At 40.0% G+C, this 27,071-nt stretch overlaps 1 protein-coding gene across 6 annotated transcripts; it reads right to left on the reverse strand.

Annotated features, from left to right (window-relative positions):
* Nucleotides 1–539: 539 nt before the first annotated feature.
* clip1a (CAP-GLY domain containing linker protein 1a) lies at nt 540–26,714 on the reverse strand. 6 transcript variants are annotated; one of them, XM_030416470.1, is made up of 28 exons: nt 26,515–26,714; nt 21,721–22,034; nt 20,790–21,343; nt 19,929–20,053; nt 19,601–19,817; nt 19,308–19,505; nt 19,091–19,182; nt 18,741–18,801; nt 16,052–16,156; nt 13,736–14,644; nt 13,429–13,545; nt 13,162–13,219; nt 12,943–13,026; nt 12,688–12,844; nt 12,308–12,473; nt 11,003–11,218; nt 7,066–9,519; nt 6,092–6,229; nt 5,899–6,005; nt 5,688–5,808; nt 5,533–5,585; nt 5,398–5,418; nt 4,485–4,602; nt 3,662–3,812; nt 3,468–3,520; nt 2,826–2,831; nt 2,183–2,310; nt 540–1,653 (listed from the first exon to the last, which is right to left on the reverse strand). In XM_030416470.1, the coding sequence occupies exons 2-28, from the start codon at nt 21,809–21,811 to the stop codon at nt 1,425–1,427; spliced, it is 6,729 nt and encodes a 2,242-aa protein (XP_030272330.1). In that variant the 5' UTR covers nt 21,812–22,034; nt 26,515–26,714; the 3' UTR covers nt 540–1,424. The 6 variants fall into 6 exon arrangements, with proteins under 6 accessions (XP_030272330.1, XP_030272335.1, XP_030272332.1 ...); XM_030416475.1 differs by lacking the exon at nt 16,052–16,156; XM_030416472.1 differs by lacking the exon at nt 5,398–5,418.
* Between the last annotated feature and the right edge of the window lie 357 nt (nt 26,715–27,071).

Genomic DNA, 27,071 nt, shown 5'->3' on the forward strand with positions numbered 1-27,071 from the left:
CCATGTTGCTGCTGAATGTAAACATACTGTATGTTTGAATATGCCAAGCACTTTTGTAATTCCTAGAATATGCCATGTTGAAGCACTGTTATGCAAGATTCTTCCCGTATTTATGATCTACTCTGACCTCATACTGATCCCATTACCCTGCTTGAAATCACATATGTTGAAAAATATGTTTTTTTCATCCAAGCCTTTAATGTCCCCAACAATTATTTAACACAAAGTGATGCCTCCACCATTATCAAGCTCTAAATTCACACAACATTCCAGTCAAAAGGTGCTTCAAAAGGCACAAGAAAAATGTATTTCCCTGATTTAGGCTACCTAAGGTCCAGCCTCAAAACTCTTAACACTGTGCTTACATTGTACATATTCTTAGGAATGTGTGTTGGCTTCTGTGGCTCTAGTAAAATATTACATCACACAGAATGCAGTGTGCATGTGCATGACAGCAATTAAAGCGAGCAACAAGGTACAAGCACAATGCACAGAGACTGTACTTAATGCTTTCCATAATAATACTCAACACAGAGATCTTGATTTTCAATTCATACATAAATTTCATTTATTTTTATACAGATATTCAAAACATTTTTCAAAGAAATGCCAAAGTCTTTCATCGTTTCATATGGAAATTGATCTTTTAATTGCAAAGAAACTTTTTGGAAAGGCCCTTTTACTGAAAATGAGGGGTTAGATTAAGTATGAAGTGCTTGAAGTTTCAATGCTTTCGTCTTACCAATCATCCAGCAGTTCCTTCGTAAAGAGCATACAAAAGTTTCCATTAAAGCCAAACAGCACTGGGTTTCACTGCTGCTTTCAGGCAGCAAATCTCTCCCTGTGATTATTACCTCCCACAAAATGACACACATACTATCAAACCTTTAAAGAGTACATATTATTTCCAGGCATAAAAAAATAAACTATAGCTCACCATTTTTTTGCGAAAACTGACATTTGTTTTTCAATCAAGTAATTTACAGTTTCAAATAACACCTTTTATGATACTATATGATCTTTGCGATCCCCCAACAAGCTGTGCAAACAATGTTAGGATATTGATAAATTAAATGATCTGAAGAAGACCATCGGTTCTCCCACGAAGACACATCCAACAAGTTTTTTTCTCACTCACACAAACCCAGGATATCAAACATTTTTCCTCCAAAGTAATTTACAATTACAAATACAAACTGTTAACTGCTGTATATTATTTTTCTGGATATCTGAATTGTTGGAGAGAGATTCTGAGGAGACTATTCTCTTATAAGAGCGCTTAAGGACTGGCGTGGACATTAAAGACACTTGGCAAAAACAAGCACACAGAATGCACGCACATACAAACCGAAACCCCAAAAGCACCTCATAATCTACCATGATGTGCAAATATAGTGATTGTGCGAACAAAGGTGGTATAGGCTTCAAAAGGTCTGGTCATCATTACAGGATTCGGTCCAGTGGCCAAAGACCTCACAGATGTCGCAGTAGGCTCGTTCTTCGCCCTTACTGCCATGGTAGGTGGTGTGTGGAGGGGAGTCGGGCACCTGCATTTGTGTGGGACAGTCCTCAGTGTCGTGGAGGTCGAAGCAATCACAGATGTCACAGAACAGCCTTGGCGGAGGCTTCTTCTTCACCGGTTCCTTGTCATGGCTGCAGCGAAAAAGAAGGCAAATTTATGTGCAACTTGTTTCACCTTCTTTAACTAATCACAATTGTCTTGTGTGGCACTAAACCCAGTATGCAGCAATGCAGGATGCCCCTGCAAAACAAAGTTGGCAGAAACTTGTTCCTCACCTGGGGCACTGAGCACATGCAAAATGATTCACTTCACTACCATAATGTGAGCCATTCAGTCCAATAACATTTGGAAAGTCTAGAGGAGCTGCATGATTAAATCTTTTTATTTCTATTCAAGTTAGCTAGAAGCTAAAATGTTTCTAGTGCCCACGCTCCATGTGTCTAACATCACGATGGAAGATCATAGAACCAGGCTTCATGTGCAACTGAGCAGCTTTCATAGGAAAGACCTGGGCTCTGCCTCTGATGTTGTATCCAGATTTTCATTGTTCCATGGTCTAGATCTGTTTCGTCAGACTGTCCAGTGATGCAAAAAGAAAATTGAGTTGTCCTGCCACACAACTGGTGTTAATTAGAGGAAGTCTGCCATGAATGGACTTACCTATCATAATTATCCATCTCACTTGGATTATTCCCATTGAGAGCAGCGGCTGCCATTGTTTCCAATTTGTCCTTGAGTTCCCCATTTTTCCTCTGAAGGTCAACGATAACTGAATTCAGGAACTCAATCTGTAAAGGACAATGACAACAGTGGCATTAGTTCTCCTGCTGGTTAACAGTAAATATCTATCAACACATTTTCTTTATCAATATTTATTCAAATTGACAAAGGTTTCCTGTGAAACTTATTCACCGTTTTATGTGTAAAGACTTCGCCTTAATCATATGACGAAGACAAGTGATAACAGAATAGTAACTATGTTTCGCTCTACTCCCCAAAATAATAAACCTAATCTGTGTTGATGAATCACTACTGTGAGCTTTCACCAAAAGAAAATCGAAGCTTGGAATGAGTCAGTAAAAAACCCAATTAGCATATATGATATCTCGAATTTTCCCTTGGAATTTTATCAAATGCTTAATGAATTCTAAGGTATTGAGAAATCAAGCTTGATTCATTTTTGGAAGACAGGTAGTAGTTTTGACACCAACTATAATGTGATCATATGTACAAAACATAAGAGTCACAGTGACAGTGACAGACAAACATGCACAAGTGAAGCTGATGAAAAACATTAACAAACCGCTGCCTGATGGTGGTGTAGTATTGCCAACATCAGAGACAGGGCAGAGAAGAGGAGTTCGGATTTAAGAAAGAGAAAAGAAAAAAATTTGAGATTCAAATTAGGACCCACCTACTGCCACACAACACACTAAAATCATCACTTACAAATAATACAGTATAACATTTTAGAATTAACAGAGGCTGGAGCCTAGAAGTAAGAGGTTTCTGAGAATGATGACGCAAGCTATCACCCCACCACTTTCAGTCCTATTAATCACCCCTGAAAGAGCTGAGATTATGTCGGAAGCTCAATATGTCTTTAATAAAATTTCAAAAGAATTTATATCCATTTCACCTCTGTAAAACATTATACTGTAATGGCTACATGAGTGAATCATAAACTGTAAATTCAGAGTCTACTGCTTCATCAGAAGTAGTATTGGTTAGTAAATGTCTGAGTAAGCAGCACAGTCATTTTGAAAACAGCATTCAGTAAGACTACTTCCGTACGACTGCCTAGTGAGACCTAGTTTTTTGGCAAACCAGAAAAGTCTATGAGCCAGCGTACGGAAGCATCTTTACGCTGAAGGTATGAATGGCAAGAACCCTCAACCCATCCAGGCCTATGATTGGTATTAATGTAGAGAGGAAAGACACATACCTGACTCTCTGCGGTCACCTTATCCTCCCTTAGTTGGTCCAAAACTGCATCACCTTGACACATCAAGTATAGTTTTAAATGAAAAACAGAAGTACACTCACTAATCCTGTTATGTTTAGGAGGTTACCTCACAGAGAACAGACTTAGTGCTGCCAGTAATGTTAGCTGTGATCATATGTTCAGCCCATGCTTACCTGAGGACTTGTTGATGGCGTCAGGCCCTGCAGCCAGATCCTTCTCCAGTCTCTGAACACGCTCCTGTAGATTAGCCTTGTCATGCTCCAAGGCCTGAATTGTACCCTGCAGTGTCTTAACTGAGGCACTTTCCCCACGCAGTACAGCCAGCTGTAAAGACCAACCCATGCTATTCAATATTGGAACAAATATAACGTTCCTTGGACAAAACTCTTTGCCCTAAAAAATATCATGACAACAGTTAAAATCACTCAGTCAGTGACAGATTTACAGTGATACAGATTCTGTTTGAGATTATACATTCAAAACAAGCTTCAATAGGATCAAAGCATAACAGATATTTTAAACATGCACGAAATGTGTCACTGCCAGTAGGGCATACTTTCTCACAGTCAGCAAAGTTGCAATTTAAGATGACAACGTTTGAATGCTCATTTGCACGCACACTCAAAATGAAAGCTGCCCTAGAAAAAGACATCCTGTTAGATTCTGCAATATTGGAAAAGTACCTGAAAGGGGCATTGCTAATTTGATTTGTTTGCCAACCATGAAAAGGAAATTACACTTAAAAGGTACACATGGACTTCAACATGCATATCCTGTTAAAGCCTGTTGTCACAACAGCCGAAGGAAACAGTAAGGAGATTTCGACCTTGGGGTACATAAAATCGCAAAGGTCTGTCTAAATTTTTCCTGACCATGAGCTCTGTCCCTGCATTCTCTAAAATTTTAACTTGCCATAATTCAGTTTGTGCAAGCTCAAGTCAATAAGATGCCATACCAACTGAAAATAGACAGTACCATCATGCATTTGAGTCTCACCTCACTCCTCAGGTTTTCCACCTGCTGGTCCTTTTCTGAAATTAAGGCACTGTTTTTATGGATGGACTGCTGGAGGGTGGCCTTCTCCTTGTCAAACTGCTCCTTCAAGGTGCTCTCACTATCAAATACACATACAATACCAACTAAATGTCAGAGTAAAGTACACAATCGCTCCAGGCAGGTAAGAAAAAGGCCCCAAGTTACCAAATTGTTTCTCAGCAGATTTTTACCTTTTGAACTTTTTACCTAAGATGTAGGGCCACTATAGACTCAAATGTGAGGAGAGATTTTTCTTACAATTATTGAACTGACAGCAGAAAACAAGCAGGACATTCAGAGAACAGCAAAAAAAAAAAAAAAAAAAAAATCTGCAGTGAAAACACATATGAAACTGTTAAGCAGGCGGGAAGGGGGTTGTAGGTTGAATTAACTTTTGAATCATAACTCAAGATGAATAGTGCTTTGCCTTAATCTACGGGTAGATTACACTTCCATCCTACACATTATTTGATTTATTTCCCATTCATTTAAACTGAAACCTATGTGATAGACAAAATTCAAGCATGCATTTCCTGTTTTGGTGCGCTCTTCTGTGGACTCTGGTGGAGTTCTTCTCTGTTCAGCTTTCTGAGGGGATGTGCTTGGTTGGCACAGGCACACTGCTGCACTATGTTTGAAAATTGAGACGCTTGTACGCACTGTTGAGACTTTGTGATTTCTCTGATTAATATTTATTTATTACCCACATCAAAAGCAGGCAACACATACTTTTTGGGGGTTGAATGTGGAAAACCTAATGTGACATTACCTTGTTCCGAATTATTTGCCTACATATAATACATATTTGGTTAAAGTGTTTCTACTATGACATGATGGTGACTGACATCACATAATATTAAAAGGTGTAAAGTACCTGAAGGCATTATTCGGCAGGCTTTGGAAGAAAAAACAGCATGACGTACGATTCACAGGTGAAAGCAGTTGTGCTCATTTAGGTATTGCGCTTTAGAAAATGCCCGGATCATCAAATTATAGTGTATTCTCTTACCTTTGCTTTAACTCCTTCAACTGCTTTTTGAGTTTGGAGTTATCATCCTTAAGCTAAGAAAAAAGAAAAAACGAAAACATAGTTCTAATCCAGCGATTGTCAGCAGATCAACAGCTGAAACACAATTTGGCAAATAAAAAGATTATGTGCTGTACCTTCAAAAGATCACTCTGGCCTTTGTGATTGTTATCAAGCTCCTGAGTCAGCTTGTTGTTCTCTTCTTGCAGCATCTGCAGGGACTTAGTCTTCACAGAATCAGATTCTTTAAGCTCCTCACTGAAAAAATACAAATGATAACATCATCAAGAAACTGCAACAGCTCATGTAGACAATATTTTATATCTGCATAGCTAAGGATATACTCACATTTCCTGACGCAGACTCTTAGTTTTCTGAGATTCTGTGCAAAGCTGCTCTTTGGATACATTCAGATCTTCTTGGTACTTGGAATTCTCTTTCTTTATTTTTTGGAGCTAGAACAATGTTGACAAAATAATTATTTTTGTATCTGAAAGATTACATTAGACATTAGACATGAGACATAAGACTCATCTCGTACCTCAGTCTCCATATCATGCTTAGAGCTCTGGAGCTCTTTCAACAAAGACTGGGCTTTATTCCTCTCCTCCATCAAACTGGTTTTCTCTTTTGTCAGCTGTTCGAAAGCCTCAGCAGTCTTGCCAGAGGCCTCTGTAGCCTAAACAGTGCGATCAGGATATTTGTTAAGAACAAAGGTTTCAAATCAAAAGCAGCAAACGGTTGGTTGACATCTTCATTTAATGACATCAACCAAACACCAACCAGAAGAAGACATTTGTAGCTCGTTTGATGAAGCTATTCATAATGAGTTTGGATTGATCCCCTTTTAATATTGTTTAACAAATGAACTGCATGCTTAATTACTTAGCCATCTTAATAACTGATTTTGCATCAGTTATCCAAATCTCAGTTCATTCCAATTTTCAAGTACATTCTGGTTGAGAATTAACAACATGAATATTACACTAAGGAGAAAAATAATTAGTATATAATATAAAATACTCTACAACCTGTGGCCTCAGAACGGATACTGACAACACATTACCTGTGTAATGTGTCAATAAAGCAGATTATTGGGGGCTATATCATAATAGTTACCCTTTTGCATTACTGTAAGTGATGAAAGCTAATTAAATAGAAATATGTTGAGAAATCTCAACATGTATCTTTTTTCATTGTCCATTAACAATCATATAAATCAAATGGAATATGACACACCATCAGATGGTGAGCGGGATAAAGATCACCTTAGACTTACATAATCATGTAACCCATAAGAATTTGCCTAAAAGTTAGATCACGTTATAAGCCCACAGGCAAAGGCTGGGAGCTAAGGGTAGTTACCAGCGGTTAGTAAATGGAAGATGAAAGTTAGACACGAAAATAAAAGGGAAGCGGAAAGGAACCAAACTAGCAAGCATGCAGTGAGTAGGTGACAAAGCCCCAGCCACTCTACGGTATGTGTGACAGTGATTACTACTGGAGGAGGAATACCTCAAGCTGCTTAGAAATGGCATTTTTAAGTTGGGACTCAAGCTGCCTGACTTGCTGGGTGGCTTCATCTCTCTCCACCTGCAGGGCATCCCTCTGAGCTGTTAGGTTTGAGATGCTGGTGGAAATCTCTTCTTTTGCAGTGGTGGAAGCTGAAGCATCCTCAACAGCTTTCTTGCATTTATTTTCCAAAAGTTCTTTTTCAGATTGTAGGCTCTTTACATCAACCTCTAGTTGATTCTGGCTAACATTCAACTTGTCTAACTCTCCAAGGAGTCTTGACCGCTCTGCGAACCAACTTTCTTTGCTTGAGTGGAGAGAAGAAATGTCCTGTTCCAATTTACATTGTGCAGCTAAAACGTCTTCCTTCTCTTTGGTCAGGAGGGCCATTTGTTTGTCCATTTCTTCAAGCTTGGATAGAAGCTGTTCTTTATGTTCTATCAACTGGCTAGTTTCTTGCTCTTGTTTCTTCAGTTGGGTTTTCAAAGCCTCCATATCCACCATAGAAGACTTATTTTCATCATCAGAATTCTGAAGTTTAGAAGAAATCTCTTTATTTTCTTGTATGACTTTAGACAATCTTTGCTGCAGCTCCTCTATTTGTTTGGAAAGACCATCCTTTTCAGTTATTGCTTTACTTCGTTCACTGGATTCAGCCTGTAGCTGGGTCTCAAGAAGGTTCTTTGCCTCTGACACTGATTCAATCTGACATTTTAAGTCCTGGATCTCCTGAAGCAGCCCCTGACTCTCCTTCTGCAAGTACTGCACTTTTTTGTCAGCCTCAGTCTGCAATGATTGCAGGCGCTGACAATCGTTTGTAAGGATATCAATCTTTTGAATAGATTCTAAATTACCCTTCTCAAAATCCATTTTTACTTTACTGTTCCCATGAACAAGTTCAGTTTTCTCCTTTTCAAGGATTTTAATATCAGACTTGTGTTTCTGCAGTTCATTTTGTAGGTCAGCATTTTCTAGTTTCAATGAGGTCATCTCTGCTTCAACCTTGTCTTTTTGGCATTTGGTCTCCTCTAGCATTGCTGTTAAATTAGACTTCTCTTGAATCAAGACAGCATTATCTCTGGTGTAACTATCCAACTGGTCCTTAGTTTCTCGGATATCACTTGCTAGCTTATCACGCTCTAGAGACAGAGCATCTTTTTCAGATGTGGCTTTTGTGTGCTTCTCTTCGAATTCTCCCTTCTCCCCTGCCAAACGCTCATAATCCATTTTTTGCTGCTCTATTGCTGAATCCAGACTCATCTTTTCTTTTCGTAAAGCATGTAAAGCCATCTCAGTTTCAGAATTCTGAAGACGAAATGCTTGCCTCTCTTGATCAAAAGATGATATTGCCTCTTTACATTTCTTGTTGGACTGAGACAGTTGTTCTGTTGAGACTTGAAGCTTCTCCTTTAATTCTTCGATCTCTCTGAGGAGCTCTTCTTTCTCATTACAGACTTTTCTTTGGATTGTAAGTAAGTCTTCCTTCTCCTGCAGGAGGCGAAGCTTTTCAGAATCAGTCACCTGACTGCTCATCTTGAACTCCTCCAGCATCTGGGCCAGACTCATTTTTGATGCTTTAAGTTCTTCACATTCACGGACAGAGCTCTCCAGGTCTTTCTTCATAGCACTGAGCTTATTCTGGAGCTCCTCCTTGACTGTCTCAAGGCTCTTTTTATCCAACGCAACAGCACTGATTTCAGAGGATATCTCCACCTTCTCTTTTGTCAATGTTTCTGTGAGCGCCTGGAGCTGGGTATTCTTCATTGTAAGGTCTTCTTTTTCTAAGTTCAAGGATTTAAGTTTTGCCTGCAACTCAGCATTCTTAGCATCAAGAGATTTTTTGGCATTCCTAGCAGAATCTCTCTCTAAAATCAGATTGTCCCTCTCACATGTGAGCTTTGACCTGCTTTCATTGAGGTCGTCTTCCAGTCGGTTCTTCTCTTTGCAGACATTTTCATAATCCTCAAGTAGTTGCTTCTTTTTAGCCTCAATTTGCTGGATGTCCTGCTGATGCTGCAGGAGCAAGTCGTTCTTATCTGCATTTTGTCTTCGAAGCTCCTCAATTTGGGCAAGTTGCTCACTTTTAGCATTCTTGAGGTTTTTGTTGTCAGTCTGTACTTCCTCAAGAAGATCACTGAGTTTTTCCAACTCCTTGTTCAATGAAATCCTTTCGTCATCCAAATGCTTGTTGTTGGTAAGTAGTTCCTCTTTAGTTTTTGAAAGCTGATCTCTGGTTTTTAGCAGTTCTTCATTCTGGACTGAAACCTCCTGGTGAGTAATCTCAAGGGCAGAGAGCTTGCTCTGCACATCTGAAAGCTGTTTCTCCAGTTTGCCTTTCTCAGCCTTAAAATCCTCTCTTTCTTTACACACATTTTCCAGATCTAGACTCTGCTTTTCCAGTTTTTGGGAAAAATGTTCAACATCATGCTTGTAGGTGTCAAGCTCAGCAGAAAGACACTGGAAAAATAAAGTTGAAAGAAAAAAAGGAGGGGAATATACACAGGGAAGAGTAAGATGAATCCAAAAATAAACCAAGCAGATGGACATAGGTGATATGCATTTGGAAAGGTTAAGCTGCAGAAGCATCAAAATGGCAAAAGATCACACCACAACTTACACCACAATGATTTCAAAAATATAAAGATAGAACATTTTCACTTCCCTCCCTGCTTACTTTAAATGCATGTATCAATTAAAATGATGATAACAATTTTAATTGGCATAACGACAAGTTTCCTGGGAAGGTAACTGGTGTTACAGAGTTTAGGTGATATTTCCAGTGCTCGCTGAACTAGTGTATGTGTGTGTAAGTATCATAATAACAGATTCACCCTGTGAACTGTGCCACCTTTAAGGCTTTAGAAGAATCAGATAAGCAATTTTAGATTATGATTGAATGATACGGCATATCAATCACTCAAAGATAATTAGCATCCTGTTACCACTGAAAACGCCAGTTCCAGTTAAGTGACAGGACGTGCCAGAAGTCACACCCATTATGTAACAGGAATAAGGTGGATAAACACGGAGTGGCTGCTGGCTGCCAGTGTGTAACGACTACAATCATTTACTTAAATTAATATGTGTATCAACATCACATCAGTAGTTTATATGTGTATTTATGTATATTTTACTATTAATAAAAGAATAACAATGAATGGAAAACATCAATAAATGCCTACAATTATGTGGAAATGCACGCAAAAAACTAACTTTTTGTTGGAAAGTGAAAATGTTCAACTTCAATGAAATATCGGACTGATAAACAATGCTAGCAGGGGTACATTGCAAAAGCAGTACACATTAAAAAAAACTAATTTAGTTGCCAAAGGGTTTAAATCGATGATACAATAAAATGGGTAAATAGTTACTTGACTTCGCTCAACTACATTTTCTGCTAACAACTTCTTTGACTTTTTCAATAACCATAAACTGAACTCAAATACCAAATACATTACAGAAGAAATAAAATATGTAATTTTATCAAGTGCACCCCTGCAAGCACATATTCAAGGCACCAGCCAATATGGAGCTGAGATGAATATTAAAAAAAGAGGTATTTAGACTTAGGGGAAGAAATGAGAAACTTCTTACTAATCATTTGTATGACAGTTACTAAAAGTGAAAATGTCATTCATAGTGCAGACATTAATCACTGATGTTAAATGAAGACAAAGGTTTTCACACAGTCATAAACATTTTCCCAAGCTTGGTTTCACATTCCGTCTTAGATTTCAAACTTGTGCTTTTTGATACATCATGATATGATGGATTTAATCAACTTTCAGCTACAAAATGTGACATTCATTCTGATGATTTCAATCATTGGCAAAATTCACAACACATTAAGAACCTTTTTTCATATTAAACAAGTTTCTGGAACATTACAAACTTGTTGATTCAACCTATTGTGTCCATACATTGGAGGGTTTGTGCTTACCTGGGCCTGGTCCTTGTAAGGCTGCAGCTCAGATACCAACTTTTCCAGCTCCTGGGATTTGTCCTTGGAGGATGAGAGGTCCTGTTTAAACTTGTCAACCTGACTCTGCAGCACCTCAAGTTCCTTCACATGGAGCTCTGAGGCCTGGGACAAGGACTTCTCTTGTGAGGCCTTTAACTCCTCAACCAAGGTCTCACCCTGTTGAACAGTCTTCTCCTAGAAATCAGGAATTAGAAAGACCATAACTTCACACATCACATTAAAGTATTTATTTACTTGTTTGAAGCAGCATGTGAGTGGTAGCATGGTCTAACACAACATGACACCGAGTAAGACCCCCCCTCGAGAAATCAAGTTTGCCAACTGCAATCTTATGTAGTTTTAGCAACCTCAGAAAAGACCACACGATAACAACACACTGCAGTCTATGCCTCCACCAAGAAACCGCCATCAAAAAGCCACTCATAGTCAAAAATAATGCTCAGAACAGCACCAAACTTCAGCAACAATACAAATAGGGTCCCAGCTCATAGTTCGAGGCATCAAACATCTGCTAGCTTTGCCGGATTTCTATTGAAAAGAGAACACATCTCACCACTCTCTCCAGCAGCTTGCTCGTTGTGGGGAAGCCCTGATGAGTTGATTACCGAGTGCAGTTAGAAATGCTCAATTCTGCTCTTTTCCCTGTCCGCTCTCCATAATAACTGTTATAAACTGGTAGGCAAGACACATATGAACTTTGATTGCATTTCCATGGAATAATAATCATACATTTTCATCCTTCAGCTGCGGAACTCTACTGCACTCGGTAATTGACTCTCCACTTTCTCCCACTGTAAGTAAATGAAGCCAAAATATCCCACAACCACTGCCATCTTGCACTGGTGATGTCAGTTGGAGCTGGAGTCTGCACAGCAGTGATTGGATGGTGGAGCTGCAGTATCAGTTCCCACCACTATAACTGTGCTCAATTGTAATCAGGGCTCAGCTGTCAATCGTGACATTTTACCCACTCATTTTATAGCATTAAAAACTAACAGAAGCCAAAGTTATTAAAACAAACACTTGAACATACATCAGAATGATGGGAATGACCTTAATTTGTCAGAAACAGTCTTTGAAACAGGTATTTGATTTCACTTTGAGTTTTTAGTTCAGCCCATGTCCCATTTCTAAGGTGGAGAAGGCTGGACTTATAATCTATACTGCAGCAGGCCACCAGAGGGCATTCAAGATGTTTTGGCCTCACAGATAGGGAGCTGTCATGTCACCACTCTATATATACAGTCAATGTACAACACTAACCAATTTAGCAATCTTCTCTTGAAGGCTACTTATTTGAGACTGATGTTCATCTCTGGTCTCCTTCAACTCCTGCTCTTTGCGGGACTGTTCCTGCAGAAGTTGTTCATTCAAGTGTGCCGTCTTCTCCTTCTCCTCCGCTATTTGACTCTGCAACTCCTCAAGCCTCCTGAGTGATGAAAATAAACAAAAAACAAAAAGAGCGAGTTTTAGGAAGCCATTCAGTGACTGATTAGATAACTAAAAAAAATATATCAACTTAAGCATGGAATAAAATAAGATTTACATATTGATTATTACATGTCATAGGTAAATAATATTCTCATATGATCGTTTTGAAGGGAGCGATGGAGAAATGTAGGAGCAGGAAATAATAAAGGCACCTTTCTTTCTGTATGAGGTCTTCATTCATTTTGGTCAGCTGTACAGAACTATCACCAGAAGCCGTCATCATGTCTGAAATATCCTTTTCCAGCTTGCTTTTGTCCTTTGAAAGCTGCTCAAGCCTGTCATCTGCAGCCTTCAACTTCCTTTCCAGTCCTGAGTGAAGACAGGGTGAGTTTGTTTGTAGGCTTTAAGTACATGCGTTCTACTTACAAAACATTTAACATTATAGAATGCAGTATAGATATCCTCACCTGCAAGTTGACTTCTTAGAGACTCTGATTCTGTGGTCAGGGATGAGCATTGCTCCTCCTTCTTACTGAGCTTCTCAAGTGTTTCTGCAAACAGAAAAATATTCAATTTTAGATCCTAGAAGCCTTTGTTAACTAAAAAAAGTCAAATGGTAGCAGGTGATAGGGAAAAGGGTGGCGGGGAAAGTATCTGACAAAAGAACTATTGCTTATATGATTTACCTTGCATAGTTTTTGCTGATTTTGTCTGCTCTTCTGTGCTTTCAGACAACTTTTGTTTCTGTGGGGAAAAAATAAATGTTTGTGTATGATTTTTCTGCTACAGACATATTAACAAGTCAGTATTTCAGGCATTATATCTCCTGATTTTTGGGGGGTTTGTACGGCATTTGAACTTGTTTATCAAAGGGCAGTAAACATGTAAAAGACCAGTGACTTCCTGATGCAAAAGGAGATACTGTTAATCCAAAATTAAGATATAAGCCTCACCAGGCCTCCAAGTTGCTCTTCCAGGGATTCCTTCTCCTGCTGCACAGTGTTCAGACTCTGCTGTAAAGAGAGGACTTCCTGCTGTCTGCCCTCCAACTGAGAGCTCAAATCACTAACCTGTAGTACATGTCAAGTAAAAAAATATGTGGACAAAAGGGCAACAGCAAAGAAATATCACAACATAACATTAACAAAACAATGACTAGCATTGTCTGACAATGCCCCAATGGCCTTGGGACACTTCTGTTAAAACACGACACACTTAAAAGAGAGCAATTAAATGGGCAGGAGGCGAATGAGAACCAACCTTGGTACCCTGGTCATTTCCTTGGCTCTGAAGCACCTCTAATTGACTCTTCAGGGTTACAAGCTCCTGGCTGCCTTGTGCTACTTGGCTGCGGAGTGCCACTATTTCTGCAATTTGCTCTTTGGTTTCTTTGTCCTTGTCTTGGGCTTGTTGTGCCAAGATATCTTCTTTCTCCTCAAGCTCCTTTATCCTAAGTTCAGCAGCATGAAGCTTTCCAAGAACATCCTCCATTTCCACAAGGTGCTGCTCCTCTGTTTTGTCAACACTACAACGTAGTGATTCCTCCAATCGTTCCTTGTCCTCAGTCAAAGACGACACCTTTTCCTTCAGTTCCTGCATCTCCCGTGTCCACACTCTGGCATCAGCTTCATATTTGGCTCCAGCTTCCTCTAGAGCCAACTTGTGCTCCACCTTTAGCCTTTCAAGTGCAGTTTTTGTTTCTACAAGTTCTTCTGTCTGGGCACCTGCACCTTTGCTGAAGGATACCTTCAGGTCCTCCATGGCTTGCTGGTGTGAGGCAACGGCAGACTCTAACTTGGAACGCCAGTTTTCAATTATGTCAGCATTCTCTTTCTCTGCCTGGCTTAAGCGCATCTGCATCTGCTCATTATCACCAGAGAGCCTTACAGATGTAGCCTGAAGCTGGGCAACTGCCTCACTGTGGGTCTTCTCTTGAACATCTAACTTCTCTTTGTATTTCACCAGCTCTTCTTGCTGTTTAGCTTCCTGGGAAGCCAACTGATCCCTCAGAGAGTTTATCTCTTCCAGAAGGGGAGAAAGGGTTGAGTTTGAGTCCTCGGAGCCCTGCTGGGCCCCAAGACGCAGCTGCAGGTCAGCTACCTCTCTTGTTCGCAGTGAAAGGTCCCTCTCAAGCTCCATAATACGTGATCTTTCCGAGACAGTAGCAACCTTTAAAAGCAGAAATCTTTAATTCAAAAATGTATCCCAGTCAAAAACTTTGGCACTGTGTAAAAACTGAAATATGACACGGACTTAATCATACTATTCAGTTATTGAACAAAACAATTGCTAAATTGCAATAGTAGATAACAAGCACCTGGTAATAGTAAAATAGTTTGCTTGCTTAATGAGGGCAGTATAAAAACCATTGATCTCCAGAACAAGGCATTATACTGACCTCTTGTGGCTACAAAGGGTATGGTCCAAATAATGGAAGTGAACACTGAAAGCATGTATGGAGCTATAGTAGTGTGTTGACATTTTCCATCATCCATTAAACTAAAAATCATAACTTAAACTTAATTGAATTATTGATGCCATGATTGAGGAGAGGTATGAATTAAGAAAAACCCCTTAGGTTGCACTGACATGTTCCATTACTTTAGTGTTCATCCGCCTATTTTTCAAACCTATTATTTATTCTAATGTTCTCAAACAAGGATCTCTTTTTGCTTCTTTAACTTAATATCTATTAGGTTAATAAGGACAGGTTAATGATCAAAATGAACACTTTCTTGCTAAAATAACTGTCAAAAGAGAACCTGTAGAAACCATGTCCCTTATCCTTACAAAACAATACAACTAGATTTTTCCTGAAACCCCTTATGACTTTAATGCCCTAGGGCAACACAACGATGCATAGTCTGGGAGGTGGAGCGGGTTTCAGACTAGCAAAACGCAGGGACACCAAATAAGCAGGACAAATGAATGCTGGGAAGGACTGGGGAACATAGGATAACTGAGAAAATGATTAGCTGGGACAGGGAGAAGTTTGTCTGTCTGGTTAAGCAGTGATTCTAGTAAAGCAAGAGTGAGTTCAGGTTGTTTAACTGATTGAAACATAGAACAAGTAAAGAGCTGTCAATCAAGTAAGCTGAAAGATTCATGTGGTTTTTTTTGGTTCATTTTCTAACAGTTACAACAGAAATCTTTACTTTTCAATCACCAGGATAGGAGAAACACAGTTTTTGTTCAGTGGATCAATTAGATCCAAAGAATGAGAGAAGTTAACATTTTGAAAACGGTTACAAATAAAATCTGTAGCTGATGGAACAAATTGGTATCCTAAATTCGCCCAACTATCTTTACAGAGAATGGACTACTTTGAGCAATTAAATTAATTTTATATATGGATTAGTTTATTGTTTGATCGTTTGCTCTAAAACAGGAGTATTATTTTTCTAGTGTGAAGCCCAAAAAAATGCATTTGTGGGGTACATTCACCAAAAGTCCATACAAAGCAAAGCTCCAGTTACTGCTTGGCACCTCTCTGTACCCCTTGCAAAGTTTGAGGCCACTATCCCCGGCCCAGACCCTCTTTTCCAACGCAGCACACTGCAGAGCAGAATTCATTACCCTAGTGTCTTCTAACTCTCTTTGGAGTTTCTCAGCTTTGGTCTTTTCAAAGAGCAGGCTCTGTTCAAGCTCCTTAATGTGGGCATGCTCCAGTCTGGTCTGCGTCTGTTAGTAAACAAGGGGGAGAGGAAGAGAACACACCAGTGCCAACATCACATGCCAGCCCAACGCAGACAGAGAGGGAGGGAGACAGGAGAGAGGATGGAGGGGTTTGAACAATGATAATGTTGATGGTGTGTGTACGTGTGTGTCTTCGTGTATCAGATTGGAGACAGGGTATTGGGTGGGGATGGGGAGTGGTGGGTGAGTGGAAATGGGAAGATACCCCATGCAGAACTTCCAGGCTGTGCCATAGACAGCTGCACACAGGTAGTGTTGTGAAAGAACTGTGGCAAATACAAGACGAGCAGCAAAGGGGGGCATGTGTTATGGATGTGCAGGATGAGTATGTTGATGGAGGCAGTTTATAAGTAACCATGCAAAATTGACACCTGGTGAATAAAGCACATTGACTGTTATGATACAGAGAAATTTTGATAATGTGTGTCAAGCCAGCAAGTAAATTAGGTAAAAATGACTTCACCACATCATTGAGAGAAAGCAGTGATGGTTGTTTCCTGATCCCTATACTAAGACTGTGACATGAAGTCAATGCATTTTACCATAGAGAGGATATATAAAGTTGCAGAATTCCCATATTCATTGCCATGAAGAAAATGTTCTGCATTCATTGTTCTTTCAGGTAATTTTTTGGGGTAAACTCATAAAGCCTCTAGCATTATCAATACCCACACTGCTTTCTCTCTTTGGTTATAAGGCCACTGTCCACACCATTTATCATAAGTACTGTATAAGAAACCACCAGTAGTCAGACCACCATGTGCAGGATTCGTGACCAACTTAACAGAAATCAATCAGAAACCCAGAAGCATGTTGGGATTGAAAAACAGAAAGGATTCCCATTTGACTTCTTGGAGTTGTGTCCTATGGATGAAGGTTTTATGATAACTTAATAAAGCATTTCCTGGTACAATTCTGTGCTTCTATCCTAAAGTTTAATATCAAAAAGGGGAATAACACCAGTTGTAAATGGTATGCCAGCAGCCTATCCCAGGCCATACAACATTAGGTTTTGCATGGGTACAATCTGACAAAACGAGCTGGCGTGGCCAAATAATTAACTGATACACCACATTCGAATGTAACGAATGAGGGAGAAAGAATGTGAATTACAAATACATTTCAGGGCTCACTGGACATCTGGGGACCTCAAATTAGAGCGTACTAAGACAATGCAACCACTCTTCAGTGCTGGTGGGTTGGGTATAGACTACAATGTAGCCTGATAAATCTACCTTTGTGCAAAAATTACATTTGAACGTTGAATGTTATTCCCCCTTAGTTGCAGTGGGCAGGTCTGTGACTGGGGGGTGAAATGACAAGGGAGCATCTCTTGTGGTTCCATGCTAAGCACTGGACCAACATGAAAGACGAGGACGGGAGGGGAAAAAAGCAATAACGTCACATCACTGAACAGGGAGGCACTGAGGGTTATAGCACAACATTAGTACACCTTCAACAGCTTGAGGTCAACAAAGCATTTTTGAGTTTGGCCAGTTTGGAGAGTTTTTTGTTGGTGTATTTTAAGCTGCATGCAAGTTTTTAATATATCCACAGCTGTGAGTAAGTAATAAAATGTTAGTATACACGTTTAAAGAGAAGATAAAGGGGTATTCTAACCCTGTAGCCCTCATCTTATACATCTATTTTGAGCTTGGATGCCTTCAAGGTAATTGAGATGGTCCCCTGTGTAGCACTGTGGAGTGAATAAAAGAAACCCTTTGATCAGATATGAACACAGATACCAATGGGCCCAATACTTTGCATATCATTATTGGGATGAGAACATGACTCACTTGAGAAAATCTTTATAAAATGACTAAAGAATCATGTGACGGAAGCGAAATGCAGGCCCTCTCATCATAATTTCCCTAGCTTAATTAACTAGGATATATAGGTAAAGATTAATAACACTTTTCAGGTGAGCATATAAAGTCTCTCTCAATTATGTCTTCCACTAGGCTAATCCTAGTACAAAAATATTAATATGCCTATTAACATAGCCTGGTTATGTAATTATTTCTGGTTGGGGTATAGACTTTAGTCTTGTAATTGAAGCCAATAACTTCCTGCATCACTGGATGAATTTGACAGCACATCATCTGATGCGAGATAAAGGCAGTGTCAAACTGCTCATGCAAACATGCCTACTGAGCTGTATAGTTTGTAATTTCCCCTGCTAACTCAAACAAGATATAATGCAAATGCTCTGTCTCGACTCAGCTCTAGCTCTGTTAAAAGGGATGCCAGTGAATTTTGTGTGAACTTAACTGCATTGGACCTGCACCCAGGGAATAACACCAATGTCAACAAAAATCTAAACCACTTAAATTGAATGGATAAATAGCAAGGTTTATGTAAAGTGGAATCCTGTGATGGAACCAGGAGGTTGATTTTAAATCACTTTCATAAATGTTGAATTAAACATCCTTGCGATTTTTTAGTTAATAAAATGTCTGATTTAGAGTAGTATTAATCCTTATTGCATGATTGATGAATCGTTTATTTCAAACACAAATGCAATAAAATGTGTTGGTTGCATTGGTGAGGATGTGCGTTGTGCAGTTACCTCCAGGTCTCCTTTGGTAATACAAGCTTCCTCTACACGGAACTGAAGATCCTCCACCTTCCTATACAAAAGGAAAAAAATCTTGTTGGAGCTTCTTTGGTGTTGTCTCGACATATCTGTGAAACTAATGAACTTTAACTGCAATGATCAAGAGCAAGGTTACACCAACTACGGCACAGATCTTTTCTCATGACTTTATAAGACTGTAATAGTGTAGCACTATGATCTTAGCTGCCATTTTCTAATTTTCTGTCTCAACAAACTGTCCCCATAATATTACACCAGTAGATGACATACTGTCACTTATAACAGTTTGTCAGTGTGTGACTAGAAAAAAATAATATCCTTACCTACGCTCCTCCTCCAACTGGTTCATCAGATCAACTTTTTCTTTGTCTGCAGCTTCTACCAAGGCACGTAACTGGTCCATCTTAGTCTCCATCTTCAACAGAAAGTTTTCATATGAAAAAAAAAATCGACACAGATGACAAGGCAATTAAAAGATATTCTAATTCCAGGAGTAATTTATGATCAACATAGGTACATGCGTGTCACTGCTGAACTGACCTGCTCTTGATCATCCCGGAGCAGGCTTATTTCTTGCTCCATCTCCCCAACATGGCCAGTGGCCTTGGCAACCTCAGCTCTCTCCATGTCTCTCTCAGCCATAAGCTGTTCAATATGCTGCTGTTTCTCCTTCAGCGCTTCCTGCAGGGCTGTGGTGCCTGAAATCTTACGATTATACCGTGATGATGTCTCTGTCAGCTGTGGAAAGAGAGAGGTTTGGTCTGACTGATGAGTAAGCACATTTAAAAAAAAAGTTTCTAACATTGTTGTAATGGAATGTGTTCATGTCTAACCAGGCCTGTGCGACTGGGCTTGGCGCTGACAGAAGATGCCACAGAGCTCATGGTACTGATGGAGGAAGCACTAGGACTTCGTTTTAGCCCTGATGGTGTGGCCACTACTTTCCGAACTGTTGTTTTTGCTTTGGCTGGCGTGGTGGAAGGGAAGCCAATGCGTGTGACTTTGTGTACTGGAGCAAATAAGCCATACTTGGGTTGACACTGAAAATATCTGGGGAAAGATAATGTAATATAATCATGATAATGGAAGTTACAGTATACATGTGGGTAGCAAGTGTAAGATATTCTATTTTAGTTATTTAAAGATCAGTGGCTTTTATACCTTGTGCCTGCCACAGCTCCATCATTTTTCCCTAAAGGCTCATCCAATTCCACACCGCACCACTCGCCTTTGGCAAAATCGGTTTCGCCGAGGAATCGTACTACTCCTGCCTTTGTACCGCCAACCTGAGAAGAAAACACCAAACATTAGCCAGCTTTTAATCCCCTCAACAGATAAGAGAGGCCTTAAAGAGTAATCAGCTTTGCCTGGTAATAAACCCTGAGTGAGATAATTCCATCAAAGCAACAGAAACAAACATGTACCAGCTTTGAACAGAATAAGGCCAAAATGTGGACATATAAAACTGAACATGTTTTTTTTCTTTCAATCACTTGCACACACAGCTGCAAGGTTTAAATTACTTGGTAATGGTAAACTTATTTCCTTAGTTGGAGAAAACCATGACAGTGCTTTGTTATAACTTTTATAGTGGTTGTGTGTACCACTATGTACCACTGTTAACTCCTCGCTTTAATGTCAACAAGATGCTGCACACACTCCACATGGATGCGGACCATGCCACTTTAGCCAGACAAAGACCTGGTCCACCTGTTGGCCAGAACTGCCTAATTATGGAGGTTTGTGTGTGTGCGCTTGCATATTTGCTAAGCCCAAGGCAAGAAGCATGCAGCTGACTAAAACGGGAAGAAAAGGGCTCCTCAAGATACAATCACTGCACTAGGACTCCATGGATGACAACTGAATAGAAGGGTTCCATTTGTCATGTGAATCCAAACAAGTTCATGTTTATCCTAACTTTGCTCATTTCAGATACAAAGGTAGAATTTTAGAGTTCTGTCACTTTGATGAAATATAAAGGGAAAAAGGTTATTTTCATTTAGATAATGTGAAAAACTTTACCAATACTCGATCACCCATCTTCAGTTCTCTTTCCCCCTTCTTGACTGATCCAGTCTCCGAGAGGTTGGAGACAGATTCACTGTTTGTGCGAGCAAGGTTGGAAGAAGGTGTAACTGGCGTTGTGGAGGAGGCCTTCTTGGCTGACGCCGTAGTTGAAGGCAGAGCTGATTTTGTAGTGGGCGTATGTGAAGCCACACTGCCAACTGAAGGAGTGGGTGATGCAGCCCGGGAGGGCGGTGCCGTCTGAGTTCCATTAGCCTCCCCTTCTGTGAGAGACAACTTGGATGGGCGTGTAAATATTCCTCGCAGAGCTTCACACTGGAAGTAGCGCACCCCTGCCACCGATCCATCATTCTTCCCAATTGGCTCATCTAAAACAATCCCTGCCCACTGTCCTGGGGCAAACTGTGTTTCTCCCAAAAACTGTATGTAGCCTGGTTTATTTCCATTCACCCATACCCGGTCCCCTATCTGGAAGCTCTCCCCAGCGCTCTGGGCATCTCCTCCACTGACACTTGAAGCTGATTTGTCTGTCGCAGCAACTTTAGTTCCCGCTGAAAAATTAAGGAAAAGAAAAAGGAACAGATGTTTTTAATAGTCCATCAAGTAACTGACTTATGTGAGAAAGATTAATGCAAAAAAAAGCTGTTCAAAATATTGCAATGTCATTGATTTGATGTCCAGATTATAATGAATTCATTCTCTCTTTTGTAAGGGACTCTATGGAATTTCTGTCTTGTGCTGGAAGTTGGTAATTAGCTCATATCAGCTGACTCGATTTTTAAACTCAGCTTCTGTCGCTCCCTGTTAGTGGAGTGGAGAGAGGCACTGATTTGAGGCAATCAAGAACATTCATAAAGTCGCATCCTTTGGAATGTCACAGAAAATATGAATACGAAACTGAAAAGGCTGCACATGGGAAGATTCTTACCTGTGCTGGGGCTGGTCTTGGGGGCTGTTGTCCCAGGAGGCTTAGATATCTTGCTGGGCACTTTGAGCCCACTGGGCTTGGCTGTGCTCATGTTTCCTCCTGTGATCTCTTAAACCCACAAGGTTTGTGTCCGTCAGTGGGTACAGACTGACCCCAGACCATGAAAACAACTGGTTGCAAAGCCTGTGATGGCGAAGTTGTCCTCTCTACACCCAAATCAATTTCATAGAAAGTAAAAATAACAAAAACTGTTGAACTAAAAGAAAAAACAGGAAAAGGGAGAAGGGAGGAAAGTGCTGCCCAAGTAAAGAACCCTGTTGGAGGGAGAAAAAAAGAGAGACATTACTTGAGTTTTGTTAGGGTTGCTCAATTATATTTTTATTAACCACTCAAAGTACCAGAGATGACTAATTAAAATGGAATTACCCAGTAAGGTTCATTATTCATTTGGGTAATTGAACTATATACTGACTTTTCCTGCCTCCAATTCTTTTGTGGGTGGCAATTGCAAAGATAATTAGAATTAACTAATAAACATAAGTACAGACAGGCCTTCAGGCATGTTCATTGACTTTGTAGCTGCTCTGTTAATGGAGACATTTTGTTTCTGTTATGACAACAGGTCCTCAGCAGACACCACGTCACAGTTAAGACCTAAAAATACCCTGTCAAAGGCCAGCCGATATGCAGTCTATGTTGCTGCCTTCATGAACTTCTGAATAGATCATCATCTGTGACCTTGACCACAAAACACCCAGTACTACAAACACAGTCTCTCACTCAATCTATCATTCTGGCAAATAAAAATGGTGTAAATCTGGTTGGCAGCTTTTTCTAAAACGGGATTAGTGTAGAAACAAGACCACCAGCAGCAGCAGCAGATTATCCTGTTTGTCAGATTACCCAGAGAGACTGATAGGCTGAATGTACTATTCAAACACAGTCACCCTGTTGTTAGTAGTTTGACAATATGATATGATGATTTTTAACTAATATACATGATTAATTAAATCCAACAAGAGCAACACTACTGACGAGCTTTGAGTTTCAGGCCAATCTACTGTCAAATCTGTATCACCTCAGCCTATTTTCGGTGAAGGGTTACCAACAGGTTCTATGCAGAACAGGTGCACAGAAAGTCGAGGGCTCCCACTCTGATGCTAGATTTTACTCAATTTGTGTGAACTACACACAAGCAACATAAAGAAAAGATGAGCTGCTATGTCAACAACATAACCTAAACAACTGTTGCAAAGTGTATGTGTCCAAACCTGCCTCTATCATGAAGCCATATTACAACCTTACATTTGGTTAAAAAAAATATGCTATTATCAAATAAATAAATAATATTGGAAGTGGTTGTGTTTATTCTACTAGTCAATAAAATATTTCCACCTTTAATAGATGATAGATTTTAGATTCATGTAAAATAACACATTTAAATAACATACTGACATAATTTTTTCATGTCATGTCTTCCTAGTCAAAGGTTGCTTTATAAAATCATCTGTTACTTATGGTAAAAACATCTGCAAGAAGTTACACTGCTTCTGGCAACTACTGTCTAATAATAATGATGTGCAATGTTCATTATGCTGGAGCAAGTGTTTAAACTTCTAGTTGAACATGAGAGAAATTAGTTGTTTTAAATATGCCCATCTTAAACCTTTCTGTCAGACAACAACATCTCTTTTAGTTAAATTCAGAGTTCAGGACTTCCGTAAATCCTGTATTTGGAATTTGCTTTAGCATCATAATGGGATCTAATGAGGGTGAGTGACTATAACTATTAAATTAATAATTTTCTGTTACACATTGCATGCCAGTGCATCAAAGCTGAGCTTTTGCTTATAATGACTACTACCTACGTCAGCCAAGAAGCTTGACCTCACAAAGGGTAAGAAATGTAATTTAAACTTCTTAAACACTGTCACACAAACGTACCTTTCAATCCAGAAAGGTCCTAAGAACTACAGTATGTATGTGCATCAAAACAACCCTGTCACACACATCCTTCTAGATATCTCTCTCCAGAGAATAGATGGGGGCTATTGGAAAGCAGTGACCTAGTTCAAACGCATCGTTCCAGTTTTCTCCTGCTGTGTCTTTGAATGATTCTCATTAGTGCCCTCAGGTCAGGAGGAGGCCGGAGAAAGGAAGGACCCAATGGCTCAAAATTTCATGGTGAAATTAAAGTCACACAAAAGGAGCCTATATGTGACTTTCTAAATCTTTAGTAATTAATTTTGCACAAAGCATAAAAAGGGCAACTTTTATCAATATCGAGTCTGTTTGACCCATAAGCCTACGGGATGTGACAAGAGTAATTATATGAATTATGATGTCTTGAAGAACACCACCAGGCTTTACGATGACAGTCTTGTGAGCATTAACAGGGGCGGGTCAGCTCTGATAGGTGCGCTGAAGCAGTCAGCTGAAAATGATCCACTTAGTCTGGAGAGTTTCCCACTGCAGTAATGTTAATCTTTTGCCACTGACTCTCACTCTAATCTGTGGTTAGGAAGAAAGCCAAATACCAATGTTTTGCAAAAGTTGAAGGGAATTAATATGCTGGTGTATTAAAAAGTATAATTCTGAAATTTAATAGACTTATTCAGTCTTAGACTATTTGTAAATCCCATGTAGTCGGGTCTTTTTTTCTGATGTTTATAACCAAATAGAAATGGGGTAGCTGGTGGCCTGTAAAACTGAACTGCGATTTACTCTACTTCCCAAAATGACAGCCTGGACATAATCAGCTTCCGTGTTGGTAATGACAAATGTTTCTGAGCTCAGTCCGTCCAAGCAGTGGCTATTAACAGTATGGACCTCAATCATAGAAAGCATGTTGGAAAAAACCTTCCACAGAATAAAACCAAATCATAATAATAATTAATGAAACTGCAACATGTTGACTGTCCAGGTTACAGTAACCCTACAAACTTAAGTTGAGCATATCTTGCTGACTACAGGAATGCAAAACCACTTATGATACAGACGTTAGCAGAATCTGCTTACATGTTTTGTAACAGAAGAAACAACATCATTCCAGTCTCTCAAGTGTTTATTAACTGATGGTAGGGTGTCATTGGTTACACAACCCAGTGGGCTTTCATTCCACATGGTTTTTCAGTGGCTATTATATTAGCAGTTGACACCGAGAATTTTGAATCAGGTGCCAACAAGTTTCCTTTGAAAGTCCAGCTGTGACTCAGTCTACAGCCCTGGCTGCCGAGACACCCCCCTCAATGTCTTCTTCATATACGTGATACAGTAGGAAAAAATAATTTACACCAAAGTATGACTTTGTGTATTGAGAAGTGTGTATTCACTGACGTAATCCACACCCACTATGGTTCTTCCTTTTTGAGGAAACATCTGCTGGGATGATTACGTAGGCCCTGTTAGCACCAACAGAGGAAGGTGTGTAAAAGCACTAACAGGACATAAGCAGAGAATGGGAGCTAGGAGCATCCTGCATCCTCTCTGTCAATGAATACAGTTGAACTGTTTAAGTTAAAACCATCATTGTCGACAAGTGAAGTGGACATTACACCTACCTTAGCTAGTGTATACCAACAATGCCCAGTCCCAAACAGATTCTGGCACGTACAAGTGTGCCCTGACAAATTATAAAATATATGGGTGAGAAGTCAAGGTTTCCCTTGCGGCCCAATGTCAAATCCAGATTTTCCAGTAATAATGGAGCCTTTCTAACTAAATGAGCTATTTCATAATCAGTTTCTAAAAGTATCCAACTTCCCCACAAATGAAAAAGATCTCCCACTCTAAAGTCACAACTGGGAAGCTCAAAGACTACTCGAAATACAAATACAGCAATGTAAGAATTTTAAGTAGTGTTGTCTTTGCAATTCCTAAACTGCAGCCCATCAAAGGTTTAGTCATCTCAGTCAGTCCAAACAAGCTAAACTGCTTTTTGTCTGATACAGAAGGGCTCACTCACAAATACCTAGGTCACACCTTCAAACGGTAACATTGTCTGGACTGCAAGACTTAATTGGTACACATTCGCTTCAGTGACATATCACTCGTTTGGACTGTACAGCTAAATAAGTGATCCTGCCGTCTGGTCAACCAATTGGCCTACCCCGCTCTGTAACCTCTGCCATGGCTAACGGACTGAGAGCTGTCGATGAGGTGGCACATCTGGTAAGAGTGAAGCCTGTAATGAAATACTATGTCAGCTAACTTACCTTTCTGGCTAATTCTACGTCTCTGCTGAGACAATATCCCGTTTACGATGAGTTATAGTGACACCCACATGTCCAAACATCCGAATAACACACTGACCGACCAACACACTGTTCACCAGCATAACGACCGACGCAAATTCCACAAGTCCAAAAGTCTCCGCAATGTCACCGAGGCTCCAGTAGGGCACACTGCTGCTTCAAGTTAAGAGTCAACATAACACATTGCAATAGATTTGATCACCTGAAAAGACAGCTTTCCCTATAATGGCGTTGTAATAACCAGATGACGGCATTGTCACCTCCCCGGCTTAAACGAATCCCAATCTGTTATCACAATAAGAATAGACGTGATTACTTCCTCTGTAACGTTAGCAGTGAGGCCCGAGCTTTAGGGCGAACCGGTGGTCCGGATCAACAGAAGGGCTGGTTAGCTAGCTAGCTCAACTAACACCTCAACTAACGTCTACACTACCTGAACAACTTTCACCTTACGTCCAGTTTCCCGGTTTAACATACGCAATAGGAAAAGCAAGTTTACGGAAATATATGACCTCGGAGTGAGGCAGCTAATAATACTGACCTGGTGTGTTTCTGTACAGCCTACGTCTTCTGAGGAAAGAAAAATACACAGCTAGCAAGCTAAAAGGAGAACCACGACGACTGCCGCTCGGATCACACACAGGCAGGCACAGCCCAGCGCACGAGCTGTCTGTCCAACTGCCGAGAACAACGTCAACGGTAGGTGCCGACCAAAGATGATATGTTCGGTGAGATAGAGCACTCCCTCCCGTCTGAGCGCGCAAAACAACTTTCGGACACTACACTGAAGCGTCGCAATCAGGAAATCAAAGACTTATACTTTGTTGGAACGATTTTGAAATTTTATAATATTGTCAAACAAGTTATTATATAAGTTATTAATCAAGCAAAACGCATTGGCCGCAGAAACATGTGCAAGTAACGTTGGTGCAACTGAGCATAACCCCCAAAAATCAATGTTAAGGATTGGACCAGGTCAGAAACATGGTTTATCAATCAGATTTATAAGAGGAGTCTCCGTTCCTTAAGACCTTTTTGTATGCCACTGCCTTTCACTGGAGCAAATTTAAGGGTTTGAACTACACTGTGACTTTTATT

This window comes from Sparus aurata, chromosome 5, assembly GCF_900880675.1.
Source record: "Sparus aurata chromosome 5, fSpaAur1.1, whole genome shotgun sequence".
Taxonomy (NCBI): Eukaryota; Metazoa; Chordata; class Actinopteri; order Spariformes; family Sparidae; genus Sparus; species Sparus aurata.